Genomic DNA, 22,011 nt, shown 5'->3' on the forward strand with positions numbered 1-22,011 from the left:
GTGCAAATATTGAGCAAATCCTTTGTAGCTTATACAGACACATGATAACATTAATGTATTTACCCAACAGATTAAGTGCTACACTGAGTGCTTTTTTAAACACCTCTGTTGTCAAGGAGGTTTTTCTGACTCTGTTGCCACAGAGAGACGATTGTGGGTTCTGCAGAGCTGGAAAAACTATTTTAACACACTATTTTACAAACACTAAGTTTTTCAAACAGGTCAGGGATAAGGTTTGATTCAGGTGCAGTCTTATAGAACTTCGGCAAACAATGGCAGGAAAAGGGAGGTCATGATTTGCGTGCAGTTTAAAAGACAGGCGGGGTTATACTAAAGAGATGTTGCACAGTCATCAATGAAAAAGCCCTCAAAGCCAGTTCATTTCGCAGAGAGGAAGGATGCTACCCTTGACTCACTCAGCATATCAGTCTGCACACCCACATACACGGAACTTCACTTACTTCACCTTTTTCTCCGAGCTACAGAACACCCACTGGCTGGTGACCATGACCGAGACTTTGGTTCTAATGATGATCTTTGTAGTCTCAGTGGTTGGCAACCTTGGTGCATTTATACTGGTCATCCAAGAGAGAAGACTGACTAACAATCTGCTCTTTACTCTGAACCTCTTTCTGGCTGATCTTCTGTTTGTCAGCACTGTTCCGCTTGTTATAAGCGTAAGGTGGACCAAGGCATGGAAGCTTGGCTCGGTCGCCTGCCACATGGTCATGTACTTCATCAGCTTGAGCGGTACTGTTACTATTACCACATTGTCTGCCATCAGCATTGAGAGACTGCTGGCCATTCTAAAGATGGAGATGACACCAAGCCTTAATCCCAGATGGGCAGCATGTGTGCTGTTTCTGATCTGGTTCTTCTCTGCTGTTGGGTTGTTGCCTTTATCTTTGTTCTCCAGGGTGGTACCAGTTGTCTTCCACGATCAGGTTAGTATTATTACTGTTATTATTTTATGTCTTTTATGCTGGCCTACTAAAGTTTAAGAAGTTCTGGTTCTCTTCTTGTTTACAGAGAGAAGTGCATATATGCACTCTTATATGGCCACATTTGACGGGCGAGATCGTGTGGAATGCTATGTTTATTATATTAGTTTACCTGCTTCCGGGCGCTAGCATTGTAATCAGTTACAGCAAAATTCTACAGGTAAAACATTGATGACATTTTCTTTATTCTGCATTGATAATACTTTAATATATACAATCTTTAAACACATAGCCATTGTTGACAGGGAATGTGGAATAAAATCTGGCAAACAGTTGTGCACTAATGACATTTTGAATTATTATTGATTTAATGTAATCGTTTTGACAAACAAGACATTTTTGTCATCTCGGGGATGGACAAAATATATGCAAACAAGAAGACATGATGTCATGGGAAGTTCATAGGGCATAAGGCAACTCCACCCTCCTAAAAGTAAACTGTAAGAAAAATGTAAGAATCAGAATATACAACAAATAAAATAGATTAGAAGGATCAAATGTACATAATAATATATCAGCACTTGTTGTATGCAGCGTTTGTTCATGCTATTGTTTCAGTACCCATCCCCATCATTTGAACTGTCAGAGATTTACGTTTAGCTGGCAGCCTCGCCCCAACTCATAACATCTCCCCATATGCCTGGAAATGTTTTAAAGTAATGAACACGACAGTGCCTCATGCTGAAGTGTCATATATAAAACTGGTTGTTTATATAAAATTGTCTGAAAATATAATACATATTCTTTCTCTGAACACAGATCAGACAACAATCCAAAAGAAGGTTCCACACGTCTACTTCACCAAGACATGAACAATCAAGTACAGTGTCTAGACAGGACTACAAACTTTTTCGGACACTGCTTGTTCTCATGACATCATTTTTCGTCATGTGGGCCCCTGTCTTTATCTTTTCCTTTCTTATTCTCGTAAACAACTTCAAAGCCCATATATCCATCACTTCTTCCATGTTCTTCTGGGTGTTGACTTTCACTATGGCAAACTCAGCCCTTAACCCTGTCCTATACAGCCTATACAAGTGGAAGCATAGGTGGCAAAGGGTTTGCTGTGCTATGGAGGTCACACCTGGTTAAAGTGGTAATTCTCAAAGTACGTATAGTAAATTAGTATTATTTGTCTTTTGTTCTTATTTTTAAAAGTAGTTTCTTTATATATGGATATTAAAAAGAATTATCCGTGACCTAACTGTTTATGCAAATATATAATATTGTACATTAATGTTTTAAAATCATAGACAAAGCTACATTGTTCAAATAAGATTTAATCGTTAACTCACTCTGACTGACAGAATTGTTTACAGAGGTTATAACATTTTTACTGGAATGCAATTTCCTCTCTTTATTGTGGTCAATAAAGAGCATCAAGCATTTCCCATAAAAGAAACAGATAAGCTTAAGTACATATTGTGCCAATCTGTCTGTCTATCTATCCAACTTCAGCCTTATTAAACCAGTAAATAATAATAAAGATCTTTGAGATAAAATAGAACACTGATTGTGAGTAAATTAGTGGTTTTAGAAAGGTCTGTTTGAATGATGACCCTGATCTTGTGTCCATGACGTTTCTGCAGCTACTGTTTCCATAATATATTAGAATTTTATTGGCATTGATTGAAGTTCACGCTAACTTTAAAATGTATGAGCTTTCTTAACTTACTGGCTTTTAAAGTAAGGGCTGACATTTGATGAGCTGGTCAAATTAGTTCATGCTAAAACAGATAAAACAATGGGTTTTTATTTAATTGACACAGACGTCTTAAGGCATTACACCTTTATAGACAATGTGTATAATGTATTTCTTATTGGGTTGCCTGTACACTTGTCTTTGTGTCCTGTGTGCAGTGTATTTGATTCAGGCCCCTTAAAAAAGGCTGGCTTTTTGTAAAAAGTCAGGAGAAAGGCAAAAGAGAAAGCGGTGTTAATGCCATTACAATGTTGAGCGGTTTCTCTGCCACCTGTCAGGGCTGCTAAAGATAATTATTGCCCTCAAGTTGTGCACATTTGGATTCTGGTTCACCTGAGTTGCACATGCATTTGTTCAAAATGCAATACCTTGTTTCTGATATGCATGGAATTGCTGGCCATGGTGCTGATTATGTCCTGATGGTGTTTTGGGTACAGTCATGCCCAGCAAAACAATCGCCCACTTTATCACCGAGCCGAAGATACCAGGGCAGACGTATCATAGTGCAGAAAGGTAAAACGGGAAGAAATATTCCAGCTGAAGCAGTCTTTAAATGCATGATTTCCTATAAGATCAGCACATTGCACAGATAATATAAGACACAGCAAAACTGCCCTGCTCACAATTACTAAAATTAATCTTAGAACACTCTTAGAAGTGCTGTTTTACTATCTTGATTCTCCATCAAGGGCAACAAGCAAGCTCTTGGTTCTCAATTGTCAGGGGAGTTTTCCCCAAGAAGAAACAAAGACCTAGTCTAGTAAAGAATCATCCTGAGAAGGCAGAGCGAATCCTTGATACTTTGGTTGCATGGAGCCTGTATGGCACCCTTGATTTTAGACTTGTTGTGTTGTCTTGTTTTCTTGTTGCTTTGTGTTATGTCTGCGTCACACTCAGACATTGTAGAAAGAGAAGCGTATTCTGGCTGGAGGATTGATGCTTTTAAAACAGAGACAATTGCAAACGAGTGGGCATGCCTAGGCAGTAGTTCTATTCTATCTATGATCGAGTCACACCCATTTAGGCAAGAAGCTCTGATTAAGGTACACATTCCCTCTTCTTTGCTGGCAGGTAGGGTGGAATATGCAAGTTGTGACTTGCCAGTGTAGTACGGTGCAGTCATGTGGGACCAGCTGTCATAACCCCCCTTTCACTAGCCCTCAATATTAAGGGTTAGGTTGGAGATGACTGTCAGTGCTGAGCTTGTCTAGATCAAACACAGTGATAGCTCGAGATTGCTATTTTCTGTTGAATTGATAGCTCTGTTAGTGTGAGTGTAAGACCCACAGATTAGAGACACAGTCCATTTTGGGGGTTTATCGTCCTATTTGGAAAAAGAAACTGAGAAAGGGAATTACAGACACAGGTTAGTAAACCCTATAGTACTGTGGAGCAAAGGGCAGTGCCACCTGGATTTCAATATCTTTCATAATCAATACCACAGCCTCAACCACTAGCAGCAGGTACATATAGCCATCATATCTGGTTAAATTGCAGTTGCTTTATCATTCCAAATTGATTGCTACTGGTAGTGTCTGATAATCACAATGAATTTTGGAAATTGATCTCTAAAGGTGTGCTATCTCCATGGTATTTGATCAATTGACACACCACATGATATTCAGTATACTGTAGTCAATGTATAACTCTTAATGAAAGGGGATTTACAGCTTTCAGACAAACTGTATGTAATGTATTTCAAAACATTCACAAAAGTATTAAAATTACAGTGGGAAAGGTATTTAGTCAATACAATTAAAAACTTTACCCTTTAAAGCTGACATAAACAACAAAAAGATTCATAATAAATGTTACCATTAAAATTTCTCACAATGGGCTGCTCAGGTGGCGCAGCAGTAAAAACACACTGGAATCAAAGCTGAGATCTCGAATACATTGTATTGAGTCTCGGCTCTGCCTGCCGACTGGACTGTGCGGCCACATGAACAATGATTGGTCTGTTGTTTGGATAGGGGTGGGATATTAAAAAGCCGGATAGGGACTCTCTCATAACTAATGCAATTACAACCTCTGCTGGCTGATTGATGGCACCTGCACAGAGATGGGAAAAGAGTGCTGTCAGGGTGTGTCTCTCCGTACACAGTGCTGATCCGCACTGCACTCGCCAAAGTGTAGGTGACAAGATGCATACGGCTGCAGCCCACGTGTCGGAGGGGGCGTGGGTTAGCTTCATTCTCCTCAATCAGAGCAGGGATCAGCATTGGTGGAGAGGAAGAATGACGCAATCAGGCAATTGGAGGCGCTAAAAGGTGAAAAAGGGGAGAAAATGCATAAACAAAAATTTTCACAATGATTGACAACCATGGTGAGGGAACAGTGACACAAAATTATTGAACAACACTGAAAAAGCGAACATAAGCAAGCAAACACCTTAAACACCCTATTGAATACAAGTGGTTTGCTGTAAGTGGATAGTTCATGGAACCACGAATTGTTCCCAGACAAGTGGGCCACCCAAGATTACACATACAGTGTATCACAAAAGTGAGTACACCCCTCACATTTCTGCAGATATTTAAGTATATCTTTTCATGGGACAACACTGACAAAATGACACTTTGACACAATGAAAAGTAGTCTGTGTGCAGCTTATATAACAGTGTAAATTTATTCTTCCCTCAAAATAACTCAATATACAGCCATTAATGTCTAAACCACCGGCAACAAAAGTGAGTACACCTCTTAGTGAAAGTTCCTAAAGTGTCAATATTTTGTGTGGCCACCATTATTTCCCAAAACTGCCTTAACTCTCCTGGGCATGGAGTTTACCAGAGCTTCACAGGTTGCCACTGGAATGCTTTTCCACTCCTCCATGACGACATCACGGAGCTGGCGGATATTCGAGACTTTGCGCTCCTCCACCTTCCGCTTGAGGATGCCCCAAAGATGTTCTATTGGGTTTAGGTCTGGAGACACGCTTGGCCAGTCCATCACCTTTAACCTCAGCCTCTTCAATAAAGCAGTGGTCGTCTTAGAGGTGTGTTTGGGGTCATTATCATGCAGGAACACTGCCCTGCGACCCAGTTTCCGGAGGGAGGGGATCATGCTCTGCTTCAGTATTTCACAGTACATATTGGAGTTCATGTGTCCCTCAATGAAATGTAACTCCCCAACACCTGCTGCACTCATGCAGCCCCAGACCATGGCATTCCCACCACCATGCTTGACTGTAGGCATGACACACTTATCTTTGTACTCCTCACCTGATTGCCGCCACACATGCTTGAGACCATCTGAACCAAACAAATTAATCTTGGTCTCATCAGACCATAGGACATGGTTCCAGTAATCCATGTCCTTTGTTGACATGTCTTCAGCAAACTGTTTGCAGGCTTTCTTGTGTAGAGACTTCAGAAGAGGCTTCCTTCTGGGGTGACAGCCATGCAGACCAATTTGATTTAGTGTGCGGCGTATGGTCTGAGCACTGACAGGCTGACCCCCCACCTTTTCAATCTTTGCAGCAATGCTGACAGCACTCCTGCGCCTATCTTTCAAAGACAGCAGTTGGATGTGACGCTGAGCACGTGCACTCAGCTTCTTTGGACGACCAACGCGAGGTCTGTTCTGAGTGGACCCTGCTCTTTTAAAACGCTGGATGATCTTGGCCACTGTGCTGCAGCTCAGTTTCAGGGTGTTGGCAATCTTCTTGTAGCCTTGGCCATCTTCATGTAGCGCAACAATTCGTCTTTTAAGATCCTCAGAGAGTTCTTTGCCATGAGGTGCCATGTTGGAACTTTCAGTGACCAGTATGAGAGAGTGTGAGAGCTGTACTACTAAATTGAACACACCTGCTCCCTATGCACACTTGAGACCTAGTAACACTAACAAATCACATGACATTTTGGAGGGAAAATGACTAGCAGTGCTCAATTTGGACATTTAGGGGTGTAGTCTCTTAGGGGTGTACTCACTTTTGTTGCCGGTGGATTAGACATTAATGGCTGTATATTGAGTTATTTTGAGGGAAGAATAAATTTACACTGTTATATAAGCTGCACACAGACTACTTTTCATTGTGTCAAAGTGTCATTTTGTCAGTGTTGTCCCATGAAAAGATATACTTAAATATCTGCAGAAATGTGAGGGGTGTACTCACTTTTGTGATACACTGTATGCTCTTAGACCAATGATAAAAAAAACACTGAGAAAAACCAGAAGGACAATCTCAAAACAACAGAGAGCAACAGTTGCACAGTGAATAAACAATCTCTGTTGAAAAGGAATATCAGATTTAATTTCAAAGCGGGTTAACAGAGATAGGGTCAGTAGACTTGATGAACCTATGTATAAACCTATGAATACAGCAAGGGGTGTGGCTGAAACACTTAATTAAAAGGGCTGTCCACATACTTTGTGTTGTATAGTGCATTAGATATAAATACATAAAACGTACATGACAAAGATCCAAAAATCGTTTCTAATAATAGCTGTTGTGTTGGCGCTTGGGTAAACAGAAAAACAGCAGTGGCGTAGCAGGTGGTGTTGCCTCCAGACAGCCTCAGATTACAGTCAGCACTTAGTTTGCCATGTTCCTGTGCCTGTGAGTGTTTTCTTTCGCCACTGATTCCCTTAGACCTTGCTAAAATGTAATTTCTACAGTAATTAAATTATATTTTACTCATTTCCTGTGATTAACTCCACTTTTCCTTAAGGGTCCGCAACACTTTAAATACAGCTGAGTTATGCGAATGCATTTAATCGTTGGCTCTGCTGTCTTTGTGCCTACGTCTTTGGCTTCCATGTATTCTTTGGTCTGTGTTATTTGTTCAAATCCATGAGGAGAGAACTTGGCGGCATCGTGTTGCCCTTTACTAGTTTTAAAAATTTGAGTAAACAAGGTGGGAGGATGGGAGTATAAACACTGTCAGCCCCAGGGACCATGACTGAATTACACTACCTCTACTGATTGCATGTCATACATCATTGAGTTCCTGATTGCAAGGATTTTATTTTCCTTTCCCCTGTTTTATGTAGAGGCGCCTCAGGCATAATTGCAAATTGCAGTTGATAGTATTAGTACACAATCATGAGCCATTTGGCCTGTATTTTCAACAATACACATGCAACAAAGAAATAACACTGACATGTACTGCCAAATCTGTCTGTTGGGCAAGACTACATAAGATAATTATTTTTTTATTTCCAAAAACAAAGAACAGCCAGTTACTTATTATATGATTTTAATAATCTGAAAGAATCTGAAAGTTTTTTTTACTGCTGTCAGACTTTGATTAAAAAAATGCTTTTACTCTGTTGCATTTAGTAAATTATTGAATTGTTTTTACTGTTTTTGAAAGAAACTGCATCAAGGGCTTTAGGAAGGCCAGGCCATATTGAGCCCAATGGCCTTGATTGTTCTTGGATTTTATCTTGCATGTCTGAACCACACTTGGTGGATAATAAACATAATATACAGTATATTAATTATATTTAGATCAATAAGACAAATAAAACTCAGATAAGAATTTACACCATTTTGCTATGTGCAATTTGAGTATAGTCAGCTCTAAAATCACTGCCACCCTATTGTAAAGGTAGGGTATAAAATAATCTAATTAGTTTACCTCAAAATACATTCTAAACTTCTTCTAAAATGCATTTAGTCCAAGAAAAAAAACAAAAAAAACTAAATAATAATTATAGGAACATAACATTACCAAGAATCACAGTTTGCCTTTGCCAAACATAACAGTACTGAGTACTCTCCTATAACGTATGAACAGATTTAAGAATACATACAAATTACACTGACAACCCTTCTTTAGGGGGTTAGGGCTGTGCTTCAGTTTTGTCTGTTAGTGGAAACCACAGATAGGTTGCTTTCTACTTTTTTTATTCAGTCAAAAGCTATAAAATTAAATACTTGAATATAAAACTTGAATATAACAGTATAATAATAATTATTATTATTATTATAATAACTTTATTGGATAATAATTATAACTTTATTAAATAACACAGGGCTTCTATTTAGACATTCGGCCATGATGATAGCTAAATAATATCTATCATCATATGGTAGCTAAGTAATAAAGGTATTATGATTGGCAACATTTTATCCATTTTCTGTCTTTTTCCCTAAATAAATTGTAAGGATTCATTTAATTTTTGTGGCCCACAGGTGGCGAAGCGGGATATTCCGCTAGCACATCAGCGCCGAGAATCTGAACTCCTCGGTTTGAAACTCGCGTTGCCACCGGTCGGCTGAGCGCCATCTAGCGGGCATAATCGGCAGTGCCTGTAAGGACCCTGATTAGCAGATAGAGAGGCGCCTGTGCAGAATGCTAAGGGCTGCACGCGGGTCGGAGGAGGAAAACATAAATAAAATAGAAAAAAAAATTCATTTTTGTGCATAAGACCAAAAAAAATCCAAATGTGTACATTTACAGCTTTTAGCAGATGCCTTTATTCAAAGCGACATACATTACAGTTACAGTATACAGTCTGAGCAATTAAGGGTTAAAGGCCTTGCTCAAGGGCCCAACAGCAGCAACCCGGCGGTGGTGGCGCTTGAACCAGCAACCTTTTGATTACTAGTCCAGTACCTTAACCACTGGGCTACAGCTTGCATTACACTACATTATATGTAAATGTACAGTCATTTAGATAGCTGTATGTCCGCGGGAAACATCTGCTGAGTTTCAGAACATTTCAGAAACATGTCTGGGGCAGCTCTAGCTGGGAACAGGTTCCCAAAATCTGGGATGCAAGCTTGGAGATTTCTGATGGCACATGACTAGGGTTGCCAACCGTCCCATAAAATACGGAATCGTTCCTTATTTGAAAACTAAATGTGGTGTTCCGTATTGAACCGATACAGAACGCGCTTTGTTCCGTATTTTTATCAATGGGAGAGAAATGCTGCAGATTAGACTGAGACTTCCACACTGGAAGAAGCTGAACTACAGCAAAATTACCCTAAGAAGAAATCTAGTTTAGTTAACTAAAATTACTTTGTGGAAGAAAATATCAAATGGACAGTGTACATGTAAAATGAAATTCTAACAAAATATAATACAAAAAAGTAACATGCCAGCAAAAGATGCCACACAGTTGAGTTTATTTCAAACAGTGCCCACTGTAATACATCAACTAAACAAGACAAAAAAAAAGTGTGAGAAATGTTCAGCAACATGATTTATTATTATAAAGAGCGAAAATAATATATGTTAAACAGCCTATATTAAACATTTTGATAATGTTCCTGGGTGATTCTTCAATTGGGGGAACTTTTATGTCCCTAGGCAAATATTTTAGGTATTAAAAAGATCATTCATTGCATCACTAAAAAAATTACATACCAAAATAATTATGATTTCCATTTTTTTATGGTGATTTAAACATCAATATTTTGCTACTTTGGCCTTGTCCCCAACCCAGACTTTAAAACTTCTCTGCTCTAATAAAATACTAAAAAGTGTTCAATTCATTATAAAAATCACAATATGAGTTTTATAATAACTTAAAAAGAAACAATATGTAATTTTTTTTTTCATATTTGTACAACTTATGCATATTTTTGAGCAATATATTACTGTCCCCAGCATTATCATCATTACCGCAACAGTGTACGGTTTCTGTAGGGAATCATTTGAAGGTAACTCTTGTTTATGTTGTAACCATGGAAACAAAGACTAGCAAGGAAGCACATGCCAGCCATGAGAGAAGATTGACATTTTAATGTCTATAGTACTAGCTGTTGACTAGCTTTAGCAAATCCATGGCCTAGCTAGTTTTTTTACTTAAAAAAAGTAATAATTTAAAAAATTACAGCAACACGTCATTACCAACACATAATGACATTTTGCTATGCCACTTTGCAGATAAATATGAAATATTAAAATTCAGTTGTGGCCATCATTAAGTCTTTGCTCTACACCAGGGGTGTCAAACTCATTTTCACCGAGGGCCACATCAGCATTATTGTGGCCCTCAAAGGGCCGATTGTAACGTATCCTGCTGTGATCTGTTGTTTTTCTTGGAGGCTGAATTCTGCATTTATATTGTCCACCTTTACCACAGACACGGCCTCATAACACAAGAGACGCACCGTTTTCTCTTCCTGAAGCACAAACTTGTTTTCATTTTCATTAAATTTCCTCCTTCTGCTTAATTTTCTTACTTATCTTCTTGTACATTTTGGGATCATGTGTAAATATTTCTTAACATCATCTACTGGCGGGATGTGTCACTTTGCAGGTCACAAAATCAGCATGCATTTTGAGAGATGCAGTTTATGTAGGATTTTACAGTGTATTTTAAGACAATTGTTCTGCCCTCACTAATAGTTTATCCCCCTTGCTCAAACAGACAGACAGACAGACAGACAGACAGCTCTCTTCAGAATACAGTTGGTTTTATTTGCTTCCTAGCTGTGTGATACACTGTGTGCATCAAAATGAAGTAAAAATACAAACAATAAAAACAATAAAGAACTTAATACAGTAAAAAGCACACAGCTGTAGTCAAGTGTTACATCTGGTACAATATGAGATTTAACCAAACGTAAAATAGCGCTAACGAGTTAGCATTTTGTGTAAAGATACTAATTGCTATAGTAACGGTAACAATTGTATTTAATTACAGTAAATTTGTAACTAAAACGCTGTGATATACTCACTAAACATTTACAAACAACTGAGAATATAAACGCCACTACTTACAGACGATGCTTTGGTATTATACTGCAAGATAATTATTTATATTTATTATTATTGTTTACATTACTACCCGCGTTCTTTTGCCGTAAAAGTCACATGGCTTCTCAGCGAAGGTGAAAGTTAGTTGCCATGACTACGATGCCGCCGGTTGCCGCTTAAAGTCGCAGGTGTCCCATTAAAGTACATACATCTCTGTAACGACTCGAACCATCACAACAATCGTACAGTCGTTTAAGCTCTCGTGGGCCACATAAAATGACGTGGCGGGCCGGATCTGGCCCGCGGGCCATGAGTTTGACACCCCTGCTCTAAAGCATGTAAGCATTATCTTGACATAATTAAAACTAAATTATTACAAATTTTATTTTTCAAAAGTTAAGATGGTAAAAAGAGCCCGCAATTGAAGAATCAACCTCCTATGACCGCCAAAGCAACCCCCACCCTATGCCTTCCGCCAACCTGCCAGCCCAGGGTGTTCCTTCCTTATTTCCAGTTCTGAAAGTTGGCAACCCTTTTATATACACGATGAAGGGTCAACTATCCACGTGAGCGGTTTAACGGCTGACCAAACGTCCGTTACTTTTTAAATTTGAATTTTCGAATCTTCTGCATTTCGCGGGAAATCGCTACCTTCAGCGCGTGTCGTGTGGAGCGGTCGCTTGGTTACGCAGCAGACCCCCACCATGCTACAGAGAAAGCGTTTTGAGGCGTGGCTGTGGAGGAGAGGGACAGAGGGTCTGAGAGGGATTTAATATCCGCTGTTTTCATATCCGACCGCGTCCACCTGCTTCTAAACCCCGTTTTTGTTTTTCCTTCTCAGACATACGCGCTGATTAGAAGAGAGCGACGCTGCGGCAGAAACACAGCAGAACCGACCGAGGACACGGTTGAATCGTTGCCTTGTTTTTTTGTTTTTTTTTTTTACTGTTGGATGGTCGGGAATAGCGACTGTGCGGGTCGGAAGAGGACTGACTCGTTAACACGGGACTGGTTAAGATGTGGAGGTTGTGCAGGCTCTCGGTTTTGCTCTCTGTGTTGTTATATGTGTTAGTAACGGAGGGCAGGAAGCGGATGACTCGGTGTCCCGCGAGCTGCACGTGCACTAAAGATAACGCTCTGTGCGCGAGCAGGTCCTCCATTCCGCGCAGCTTCCCTCAGGACGTCATTTCACTGTGAGTGTCTCCATAAATATGGCTATATCTCAGGTGGTGCTGATGGGGGAAGGGTTGTATTGTTGGTTAGATATCATTGTATCAAATATCTGGACTGTTCGACGATTTAAAAGACGTGAAAAAAATGGGGAACCTTTTGAAGTCACCTGAATTTTGTATATAAACATTACTCATAAAATTGATTGTGGCCAGAGCTTCATATGGCCTGTAGCCTAGTGGTTAGGGTACTGGACTAGTAATCAGAAGGTTGCTGGTTCAAGCCCCACCACTGCCAGGTTGCTGATGTTGGGCCCTTGAGCAAGGCCCTTAACCCTCAGTTGCTCAGACTGTATATTGTAACAGTACTGTAAGTCGCTTTGAATAATAATTGCTCAGACCGTATCAGTGGCGTAACTAGGAGCTCACTTTTAATACTTAACGAAAAGGGGCAGTGTGGTGGGGAAAGCCCTCATCCGCCATGGGCCCAGTGCACCTGCCCCTCTGTTAGTTATGCCCCTGGACTGTATACTATAACTTTAATGTAAGTCGCTTCGAATAAAGGCGTCTGCTACATGCCGAAAACTTTAATGTTAATGTTGTTCATATCTAGGTGCAATTTAGGCTAGTCAGTGAACCTACTGCATGTTTTGGGGAAGTGAGAGGGAGGATTACCCATAGGAAGCCCACACATGGGCTTTGAGAACATTCAAATCTCCCAATAAATGTTGGACAGACAGGAGACTCGAACCCGGTTCTACGGGTCCGGACCTGTATTGCTGTGCTACTGTGACAGCCTTGTTTGCTACAGAATATATCAATTATTTACATTATTTACATTTAAATAACAGCTCACATAGCGGAGCGGTAAATTGCACTGGTCCACTCTCGCTGGGATTCATGTAGGTTCGAATCCCCAGCAGTGCTGTCGACCGGTAGGGCATCTACATACAGACATAATTGGCTATGGCAGGGGATGGCTGAGGCCCTGTAATGGATTGGTGTCCTGTCTGGGGTACGTTACTGCATTGAGCCCAGTGATTACAGGGAAGCTGGAACCACACTGGTCCCTTCAGCATGATTTACAGTTGTAAAGTTTTAGAGTTAGTGTTAAGGATTGCAGTGCTTTCCTCCTTCCAAACAGCGCTATGAGCTTAACTTTTTTCTCATCTAACTACTTTCCTCACAGCGTAGTGGAACGTCAAGATTGAATTTTGCAATCTTGAGATCTTTAGCAGTTTTGATTGTGAAATAATTGTGAAATTCTTCCATTATCAGTTATTTATCATTCATTTTTACTAACCTCTTTATACTGGTTAGCAGTGCAATGGATCTGGATGCTATCCATAAAACCCAGGGTCTTTGCACCAAGTGGATTGGAACGTACAATCGGCATCAACTAGAGAGAGTTCCCACATAGGAAAGACAAAGGAATTACTAGGGCAAGGTCGTAAAGACAAAATATATTGGGGGATGTTCTCAAAAATGCCCCCCCCATATACTGATGTAAAAAAATATAAACAAACATATTTCACTCACTAGCTTTGTGTAATGTTAGGCTCTGTCAGTGTTCCAATCAGTTGTAAATATGGCAGGGATGTTTTAGAATGCCTGCCCCCAATGTTCAATTTATAGCTTCGTCCTTGCTCTGGGGTGCCAGCGGGAACCTTTTGTTTTCTAAGATCGTAGCTTACAGTCCACCAGTATGACTGGTAACATAAAAAGCTTAACGTGGATCAATATACAAAACAACAACTAAGCAACAGTGAATCTCTCACACATGGAACTTGTTGTGAAGACTATCACCTGCCAAAAGCAAAAATAGTAATGAAATGAGAACACACACTGTGCAATCATTTTTATGTAACCAACACATTATTGGCAAATTTATGTGCTTTGTAGTATAGCTTACAGGCCAATTTTTATATTAAGAATCAGAAATGTACTATTTCTAGGAGGTTGTTCTGAATCTTTGAGGTTTTATGGTGAGCTATGTGAAGATTTAGTGTCTCTTAAATTACTTTGGTAGTAGATAATGTCCATGACTATCTTCCGTGAGTAAGTGATTTTGTGTAGCTCGGTCATTTTTGAAACATTAAGCTGTGAAGTGTTGTAGTATGTCCTTATATGTGTGCCAAACAGCTCGTTAAACTGTCACTAACCCATTGTTTCTTTTCTTCTCTTTAAAGATCCTTTGTGAAGTCTGGCTTCAGTGAAATTTCCAAGGAGAGCTTCATTCACACACCTGCGCTGCACCTCCTGTAAGATTTGTTTGTTTGTTTGTTGGGATTTTAATGTCATGTTTTACACTTTGGTTACATTCATGACAGGAACGGTAGTTACTCATTACACAAGATTCATCAGTTCACAAGGTTATATCGAACATAGCAGGGCTCTAGACTAACTTTTTGCACTGGTTGCACTGGTGCGCCTAACTTTTTTTCTTAGGTGCACCAGCACAAAAGTTAGGTGCACCCTAATTTTCAACTGCATCGCATTTAACACCTTAGTTTTACAGGTTCACTTGTTTTTTCGCTGTCCATATAGGCAATATTGACTTGTAAATGATTAAATAACAGTCTGGTCAACATGGCCTCGTCTGTTGATGTTTGTTGCTGTCTGCCGCTGAAAGGCAGTGGGGAGAGGGGACCCATGGGCAGTGCATTTACTGCGGCATGTAATGTGTTTTATAGATGCATTGTGCTTTTCATCCTTTCAATTCAAAATGTATTAGAACCAGTCACAAATACAATTTTGACGGCCATGGTTTTCCCATGCTCTTTACAGTTAATTATAGTATTATAATCTCATTATAGTACACTATTATAAAAATTATAACAATAATAATAGAGTATATCTATTCATGTATGTATGTATGTATGTATGTATGTATGTATGTATGTATGTATGTATGTACAGTGTATCACAAAAGTGAGTACACCCCTCACATTTCTGCAGATATTTAAGTATATCTTTTCATGGGACAACACTGACAAAATGACACTTTGACACAATGAAAAGTAGTCTGTGTGCAGCTTATATAACAGTGTAAATTTATTCTTCCCTCAAAATAACTCAATATACAGCCATTAATGTCTAAACCACCGGCAACAAAAGTGAGTACACCCCTAAGAGACTACACCCCTAAATGTCCAAATTGAGCACTGCTTGTCATTTTCCCTCCAAAATGTCATGTGATTTGTTAGTGTTACTAGGTCTCAGGTGTGCATAGGGAGCAGGTGTGTTCAATTTAGTAGTACAGCTCTCACACTCTCTCATACTGGTCACTGAAAGTTCCAACATGGCACCTCATGGCAAAGAACTCTCTGAGGATCTTAAAAGACGAATTGTTGCGCTACATGAAGATGGCCAAGGCTACAAGAAGATTGCCAACACCCTGAAACTGAGCTGCAGCACAGTGGCCAAGATCATCCAGAGTTTTAAAAGAGCAGGGTCCACTCAGAACAGACCTCGCGTTGGTCGTCCAAAGAAGCTGAGTGCACGTGCTCAGCGTCACATCCAACTGCTGTCTTTGAAAGATAGGCGCAGGAGTGCTGTCAGCATTGCTGCAGAGATTGAAAAGGTGGGGGGTCAGCCTGTCAGTGCTCAGACCATACGCCTCACACTACATCAAATTGGTCTGCATGGCTGTCACCCCAGAAGGAAGCCTCTTCTGAAGTCTCTACACAAGAAAGCCCACAAACAGTTTGCTGAAGACATGTCAACAAAGGACATGGATTACTGGAACCATGTCCTATGGTCTGATGAGACCAAGATTAATTTGTTTGGTTCAGATGGTCTCAAGCATGTGTGGTGGCAATCAGGTGAGGAGTACAAAGATAAGTGTGTCATGCCTACAGTCAAGCATGGTGGTGGGAATGCCATGGTCTGGGGCTGCATGAGTGCAGCAGGTGTTGGGGAGTTACATTTCATTGAGGGACACATGAACTCCAATATGTACTGTGAAATACTGAAGCAGAGCATGATCCCATCCCTCCGGAAACTGGGTCGCAGGGCAGTGTTCCAGCATGATAATGACCCCAAACACACCTCTAAGACGACCACTGCTTTATTGAAGAGGCTGAGGGTAAAGGTGATGGACTGGCCAAGCATGTCTCCAGACCTAAACCCAATAGAACATCTTTGGGGCATCCTCAAGCGGAAGGTGGAGGAGCGCAAAGTCTCGAATATCCGCCAGCTCCGTGATGTCGTCATGGAGGAGTGGAAAAGCATTCCAGTGGCAACCTGTGAAGCTCTGGTAAACTCCATGCCCAGGAGAGTTAAGGCAGTTCTGGGAAATAATGGTGGCCACACAAAATATTGACACTTCAGGAACTTTCACTAAGGGGTGTACTCACTTTTGTTGCCAATGGTTTAGACATTAATGGCTGTATATTGAGTTATTTTGAGGGAAGAATAAATTTACACTGTTATATAAGCTGCACACAGACTACTTTTCATTGTGTCAAAGTGTCATTTTGTCAGTGTTGTCCCATGAAAAGACATACTTAAATATCTGCAGAAATGTGAGGGGTGTACTCACTTTTGTGATACACTGTATATATATATATATATTTGTGTGTGTGTGTGTGTGTGTGTGTGTGTGTGTGTGTGTGTGTATGGGGCTCTAGTGTTAAGAGTGTAATCTTAAATAAAGTGCATTATATTATCGGCTTTACTGGATCTTTTACACAGATTCCCAAAATCGATTGCGGTGGACTCACTGTGTATTTTGATTACATGTATTCTAACACTTCACTGTCTTTTAGTTATTTTTATATTTTACTTAACGAAAATATTATTGTGTTTTTACTTTCGCTATCGTCGCACTTAACCACTAGCATTAGCCTATTGCTACTAGAGGGTCGGCTCACCACTGTTACTGGTCTCTTGCTGTGTGGTGATGAATGTGTGGGAATAAAAGCACACGACAAGGTAGACTTCACTGTAACGGTTTAGTCAGGACTTCAGTAAGCGTTACAACACTTTAAACTGCCTAGCTCCAGAAACCGAACTTTTATACTTTGGCCGTCCGGCGAGTCTCATATACAAAACTAAACTAACTGAACGTCCGGTGCTGCATTCTGATTGGTTGAGCTGAATGTCGCTCACATATCACCGATACAATATTGTCCCGCCCTTCACTGTCTCTGATTGGTTTAGACCATGATATGGGCCTAATGTGTGTCTGTTGTTGTACCACAGGGAGACTTTCAGAGTAGCGGAGACTTTTTTCCCCTTGAACTGCTGGTCGCACCGGTGCGACCTGAGATTTTTTTTAGTCGCACCATTCAGAAATTAGGTCGCATGTGCGACCAAATTGGTCGCACTCTAGAGCCCTGCATAGTCTTGGACAATTTTGTGTCCCCAATTCACCTCACTTGCACGTCTTTGGACTGTGGGAGGAAACCGGAGCACCCGGAGTAAACCCATGCAGGCACGGGGAGAACATGCAAACTCCACACAGAAAGGACCCAGACCGCCCCACCTGGGGATCGAACCCAGGACCTTCTTGCTGTGAGGCGACAGTAATGCCAATAATGATACACTTCAAATTTAGATCAAATTTAGACACTTTTTACGCCTGTTAGTTCGTGTTTAATATCACATAAGGGAACAATCTAGGCATAAATGACAGGCATTTCCAGTTGAGCTCAAAACTCATTTGTAATATGACGTCGTGGCATTTTGATGGTTTCTCCTGTGACTAAATGATTAGAAAAATTTTTTTTTTGCATTTTTTCCCTTTTTCTCCCAATTTTTAGTGCATACAATTTTTACACAATTGCGTTTTGCTTTCTCTCTACTGGTGCTGACCTTCGCCCCTGATTGAGGAGAGCGAACTGGCACACATCCCCTTCGACACGTGAGCAGTAGCCGACTGCATTTTTTCACCTGCATGAGGCGAGATCATATGCGAATCAGCCCTGTGCATGGAGAGCCACACCCTGATCAGCATTATTCCTCTACTCTGTGCAGGCGCCATCAATCCACCAGCAGAGGTCGTAATTACATCAGTTATGAGCTCCCTGTCCGGCTCCCTCCCTGTATGAACAACAGCCAAACGTTGCTCATATAGCTGCCCAGCCGGATGGCAGAGCTGAGATTCGATACGATGCATTCGAAATCCCAGCTCTGGTGTGCTAGCGTATTTTGCCGCCGCACCACCTGAGCGGCACGACTAGAACATTTTTGTCTGAATAAACAACTTTCTTAAACTCGAGTTCCTTTAAAAATAAACACGATGTCAAATACAGAACAAGCACAGACACATTGTTATCACAAGACTTTCTTGACCAACATTCCATTTATAAATGCACCTTAGAAAACAGGCCTCACAATCATTTAAAGGCGCCTTTCATTAAGTTCCGTAAGTTATGTTTCCTTGGGCATGTGTGAGGCACCCACAAGACAGAATTGAAGGCAGTGTTATGGCAGGATTTCGGCAGTTGTGGAAAGACTCAGAACAAAAATAAGTGGAATGGACAACATCAGGAGGTGTGCATTATCAGGGGCTTGTCTGCTACAAGCGACATGAGACAGAGGGCATGATCTTTAATTCCCCTTGACAGGTGCTTGTGCTGCCCAGGTTAAAATCTCTGAGAAATGCAGCAATTAATCACAAAACAGAGACACTTAAGCAATTTAAACAGAGACTTAAACACTATCCTTGTACCTTGCAACCCCAGAGCACCCTGAATTTGTACCAGAAGACCATGTCAACATACTAATGACATTTTGCTTATCATTTTGTTTTTGCAAGTCTTTTTACAGCCAACGTGTTTGACTCCATAAATGAGGATGCATTTCTTGGTCTTCCACATTTGGAATACTTGTAAGTGATTATTTCATGTCTTGGTTTTCATGTCTTTTGAAGAACTTGTTTCTGTGACAGACCTAACTGTAGGAATGGTCATTTTTATGTAATATGACCAGTGTGGTTTATTCTTTTTTTACAGATTTATTGAAAACAATCAAATTAAGTCCATATCACCTTTTGCCTTCCGAGGTCTCAAGTCCTTAATACACTTGTAAGTATCGTCTTTTAATTTTTTTTAAAGATTTAAGTGACTGTAGACCTAATTTGTTTCTATATAGGATTTGTGATTGTAAATGCAGTGCCAGAGCTTTTATTTTCAGTGTGGGAGTATTTTAGATGGATTTTGCGGTCGGTTTCATTTTTGGATTTATAGTTCCTGTAGCTTGGAATAACAATGGTCCTGAAATGCTAAGGTGGAAAATGCAACAACAACAAAGCTTTGCAAAACTACAGTTAGTAAAGCCAGTCTCCTGAATATAATTGGTATTAGGTTGCTTCTTCCTGCATAGATTGAAGGAAATTGGAAGAGAATCATTCTATAAGTAAGTTTAAGGTTTTGTTAGAACGCTACTAAATATTCCATCTAACTCGATATATTATGTGGCACAGTCATTAGGGAAACTGAAGCTAAAAAGGGCTGTTTTTCATTACATTACGCATGAGGCTGACTCAGTGATGAGCTTATTAGTAGGTGTTATAAATGCCCCTCAGTCTAAGTAAACCAAAAAAGGCAAACGGTGTCAGCCTCAACACGCTGATCAGTGTCTGTCTAGACAGACTAGTCACTGTAGACTATGCATTATTATCGTATTGTAATGCATGACAAAGGTTTGCCAAAGTAATCCCTTGCCCGTGTGGTTATATCAGCTATTGATGAACCAATGTACAACAATGAACCGTCCCAGCTTTTTTGGTATGAAAATGCAGAATTAGATGTAAATTAACAAATAAAACAAGGTTGAACAGACAAAACAGGAAATATCCTTGGTTCATAAAAGTCTTATTAAATGTAAAAACACTGCATTTTTGTAAATTTGCAATCTCTATAGTGTCCCAACTTTTTCTGATTTGGGCTTGTAGATGCAGCACTGCTCAAGCCCAAGCACAAATCCCTCTTCAAGGGAACAGCATGTACATTCTTTTAGTTTGTTCCAGGAAGGGCCTGTTGATTCTGTGCGTACAAAGTAATTCCACAATAAATAATGAGGACAGGTCACCGCTGTTTTCTTCCTTCGACGGATTCATCTGATGGGTTTTGGATGGGCATGTTGTGGTACGCTGTGATGGAGTGGAATGCTCGTCTGTGTCAACGTTAACCCGAAAACAAACCAGGTCTTACATGCAAAAAGTAAAATATACTTACTCACTTTTGCCACTTCTAAAGGCTTTGAGGAAGCAGTCATGCTCGTAGTATAAGTGTTGCTTTCAGACCTCATGTTACAGAGCTACCAATTAGCAAAGGACACAAGCTACACAAATGCTTACAATTAAGATAAAAGTAATCCATTAGCTTCGAACCTAAATCCCCTTACTTTTTAATTAATGTGTTTTAGTCACAAAAATTGCTAACAGGTGCTAACACCACTAATGCTGAGATCCGAGTTTGAATCTCAACGGTGCTAATGGCCAGCCAGTTGTCTGCACAGACATGATTGGCTGTATACGAGGTGGCATGTCCAGGGTATTCCTGCCTTGCGCCCAGTGTCTCCCAATATAGCCAGGATGAAGCGGTTGAGGAAAATTCAATTATGTTTGTATAAATTCAAACTGACGCGTTATGGCATATGTACTGTATTTTGTGAGCTGTAAGTTTGTAAGCTTTACTTGTCCTAATAGTCCAAGAAATAAGATGCCCTCAATAAACCCCAAAAATAAAGCACCGTAATAAAATTTCATTACATTTTGATTCTAGTCAACGTTGCAACTCACCCAGAAACACTGGATGCAAGGCAGCAAATCCCAAGACTGGGTGCCATTCTATTGCAGGGCTTCAGTCATCTCCCTTCTCCCTTAGACACAGCCAAATTATGTGTGCATAGATGCCTGGCCAGTGAGAGCACTGATGACAATCACACCCAGATCCCAGTGGTGGTGGGATGCCGTAAAAGACCGTTGCAGAAGCTGAGCACCTATTTATGAAATGATTTGAAATTCTAACAACAGAAATACAGATGCAAGTCAAATAAAAATGTACCGAATCTCTTTACAGGAGCCTTGCCTACAACAACCTGGAGTCTCTACCGAAAAACCTTTTTAAGGGTGTGGACACCTTAACTAAAGTGTATGTATCACTTTAAAAGATTTAAATCATTTAAATATACCTTTAACAGTATGTTTTTGGGAGTAATTGATGATCATCATCACTAATTTGTATTGTTTAGGGACTTACGTGGAAATCTGTTCAGCTGTGATTGCAAATTAAAGTGGCTGGTGGACTGGATTTACCATACAAACGCAACAGTGGACCAGATTTACTGCAACAGCCCGGCGTCCTATCAGGGAAAGAAAATCAACGATCTAACCCCACAGTCATTTGACTGCATAACTACAGGTCTGATTTTTATCTTTTAGTTTTGAAAACATGTACAGACGCTTCTTTATGATAGGGTTACGTTACATTCTGACAAACCCGTCTTAAGGTGACAGTTTCACAAACTGA

At 40.2% G+C, this 22,011-nt stretch overlaps 2 protein-coding genes across 2 annotated transcripts in view; both read left to right on the top strand.

The window, feature by feature from the left end:
- Positions 1-105: 105 nt before the first annotated feature.
- Positions 106-2,200, top strand: LOC134326442 (free fatty acid receptor 4-like). The gene is made up of 3 exons (XM_063008607.1): positions 106-944; positions 1,030-1,161; positions 1,761-2,200. The coding sequence occupies exons 1-3, from the start codon at positions 399-401 to the stop codon at positions 2,091-2,093; spliced, it is 1,011 nt and encodes a 336-aa protein (XP_062864677.1). The 5' UTR covers positions 106-398; the 3' UTR covers positions 2,094-2,200.
- Positions 2,201-12,103: 9,903 nt separating this feature from the next.
- Positions 12,104-22,011, top strand: part of lgi1a (leucine-rich, glioma inactivated 1a) — an 18,012-nt gene continuing 8,104 nt past the window's right edge. The window contains exons 1-6 of the mRNA XM_063008704.1: positions 12,104-12,556; positions 14,722-14,793; positions 19,296-19,367; positions 19,492-19,563; positions 21,562-21,633; positions 21,734-21,903. Of these exons, the coding sequence (XP_062864774.1) occupies positions 12,381-12,556; positions 14,722-14,793; positions 19,296-19,367; positions 19,492-19,563; positions 21,562-21,633; positions 21,734-21,903 (634 nt within the window). The 5' untranslated portion in view covers positions 12,104-12,380. The remainder of the gene's footprint in view (positions 12,557-14,721; positions 14,794-19,295; positions 19,368-19,491; positions 19,564-21,561; positions 21,634-21,733; positions 21,904-22,011) is intronic.

Source organism: Trichomycterus rosablanca, chromosome 14 (genome assembly GCF_030014385.1).
Source record: "Trichomycterus rosablanca isolate fTriRos1 chromosome 14, fTriRos1.hap1, whole genome shotgun sequence".
In the NCBI taxonomy this organism is placed as follows: domain Eukaryota; kingdom Metazoa; phylum Chordata; class Actinopteri; order Siluriformes; family Trichomycteridae; genus Trichomycterus; species Trichomycterus rosablanca.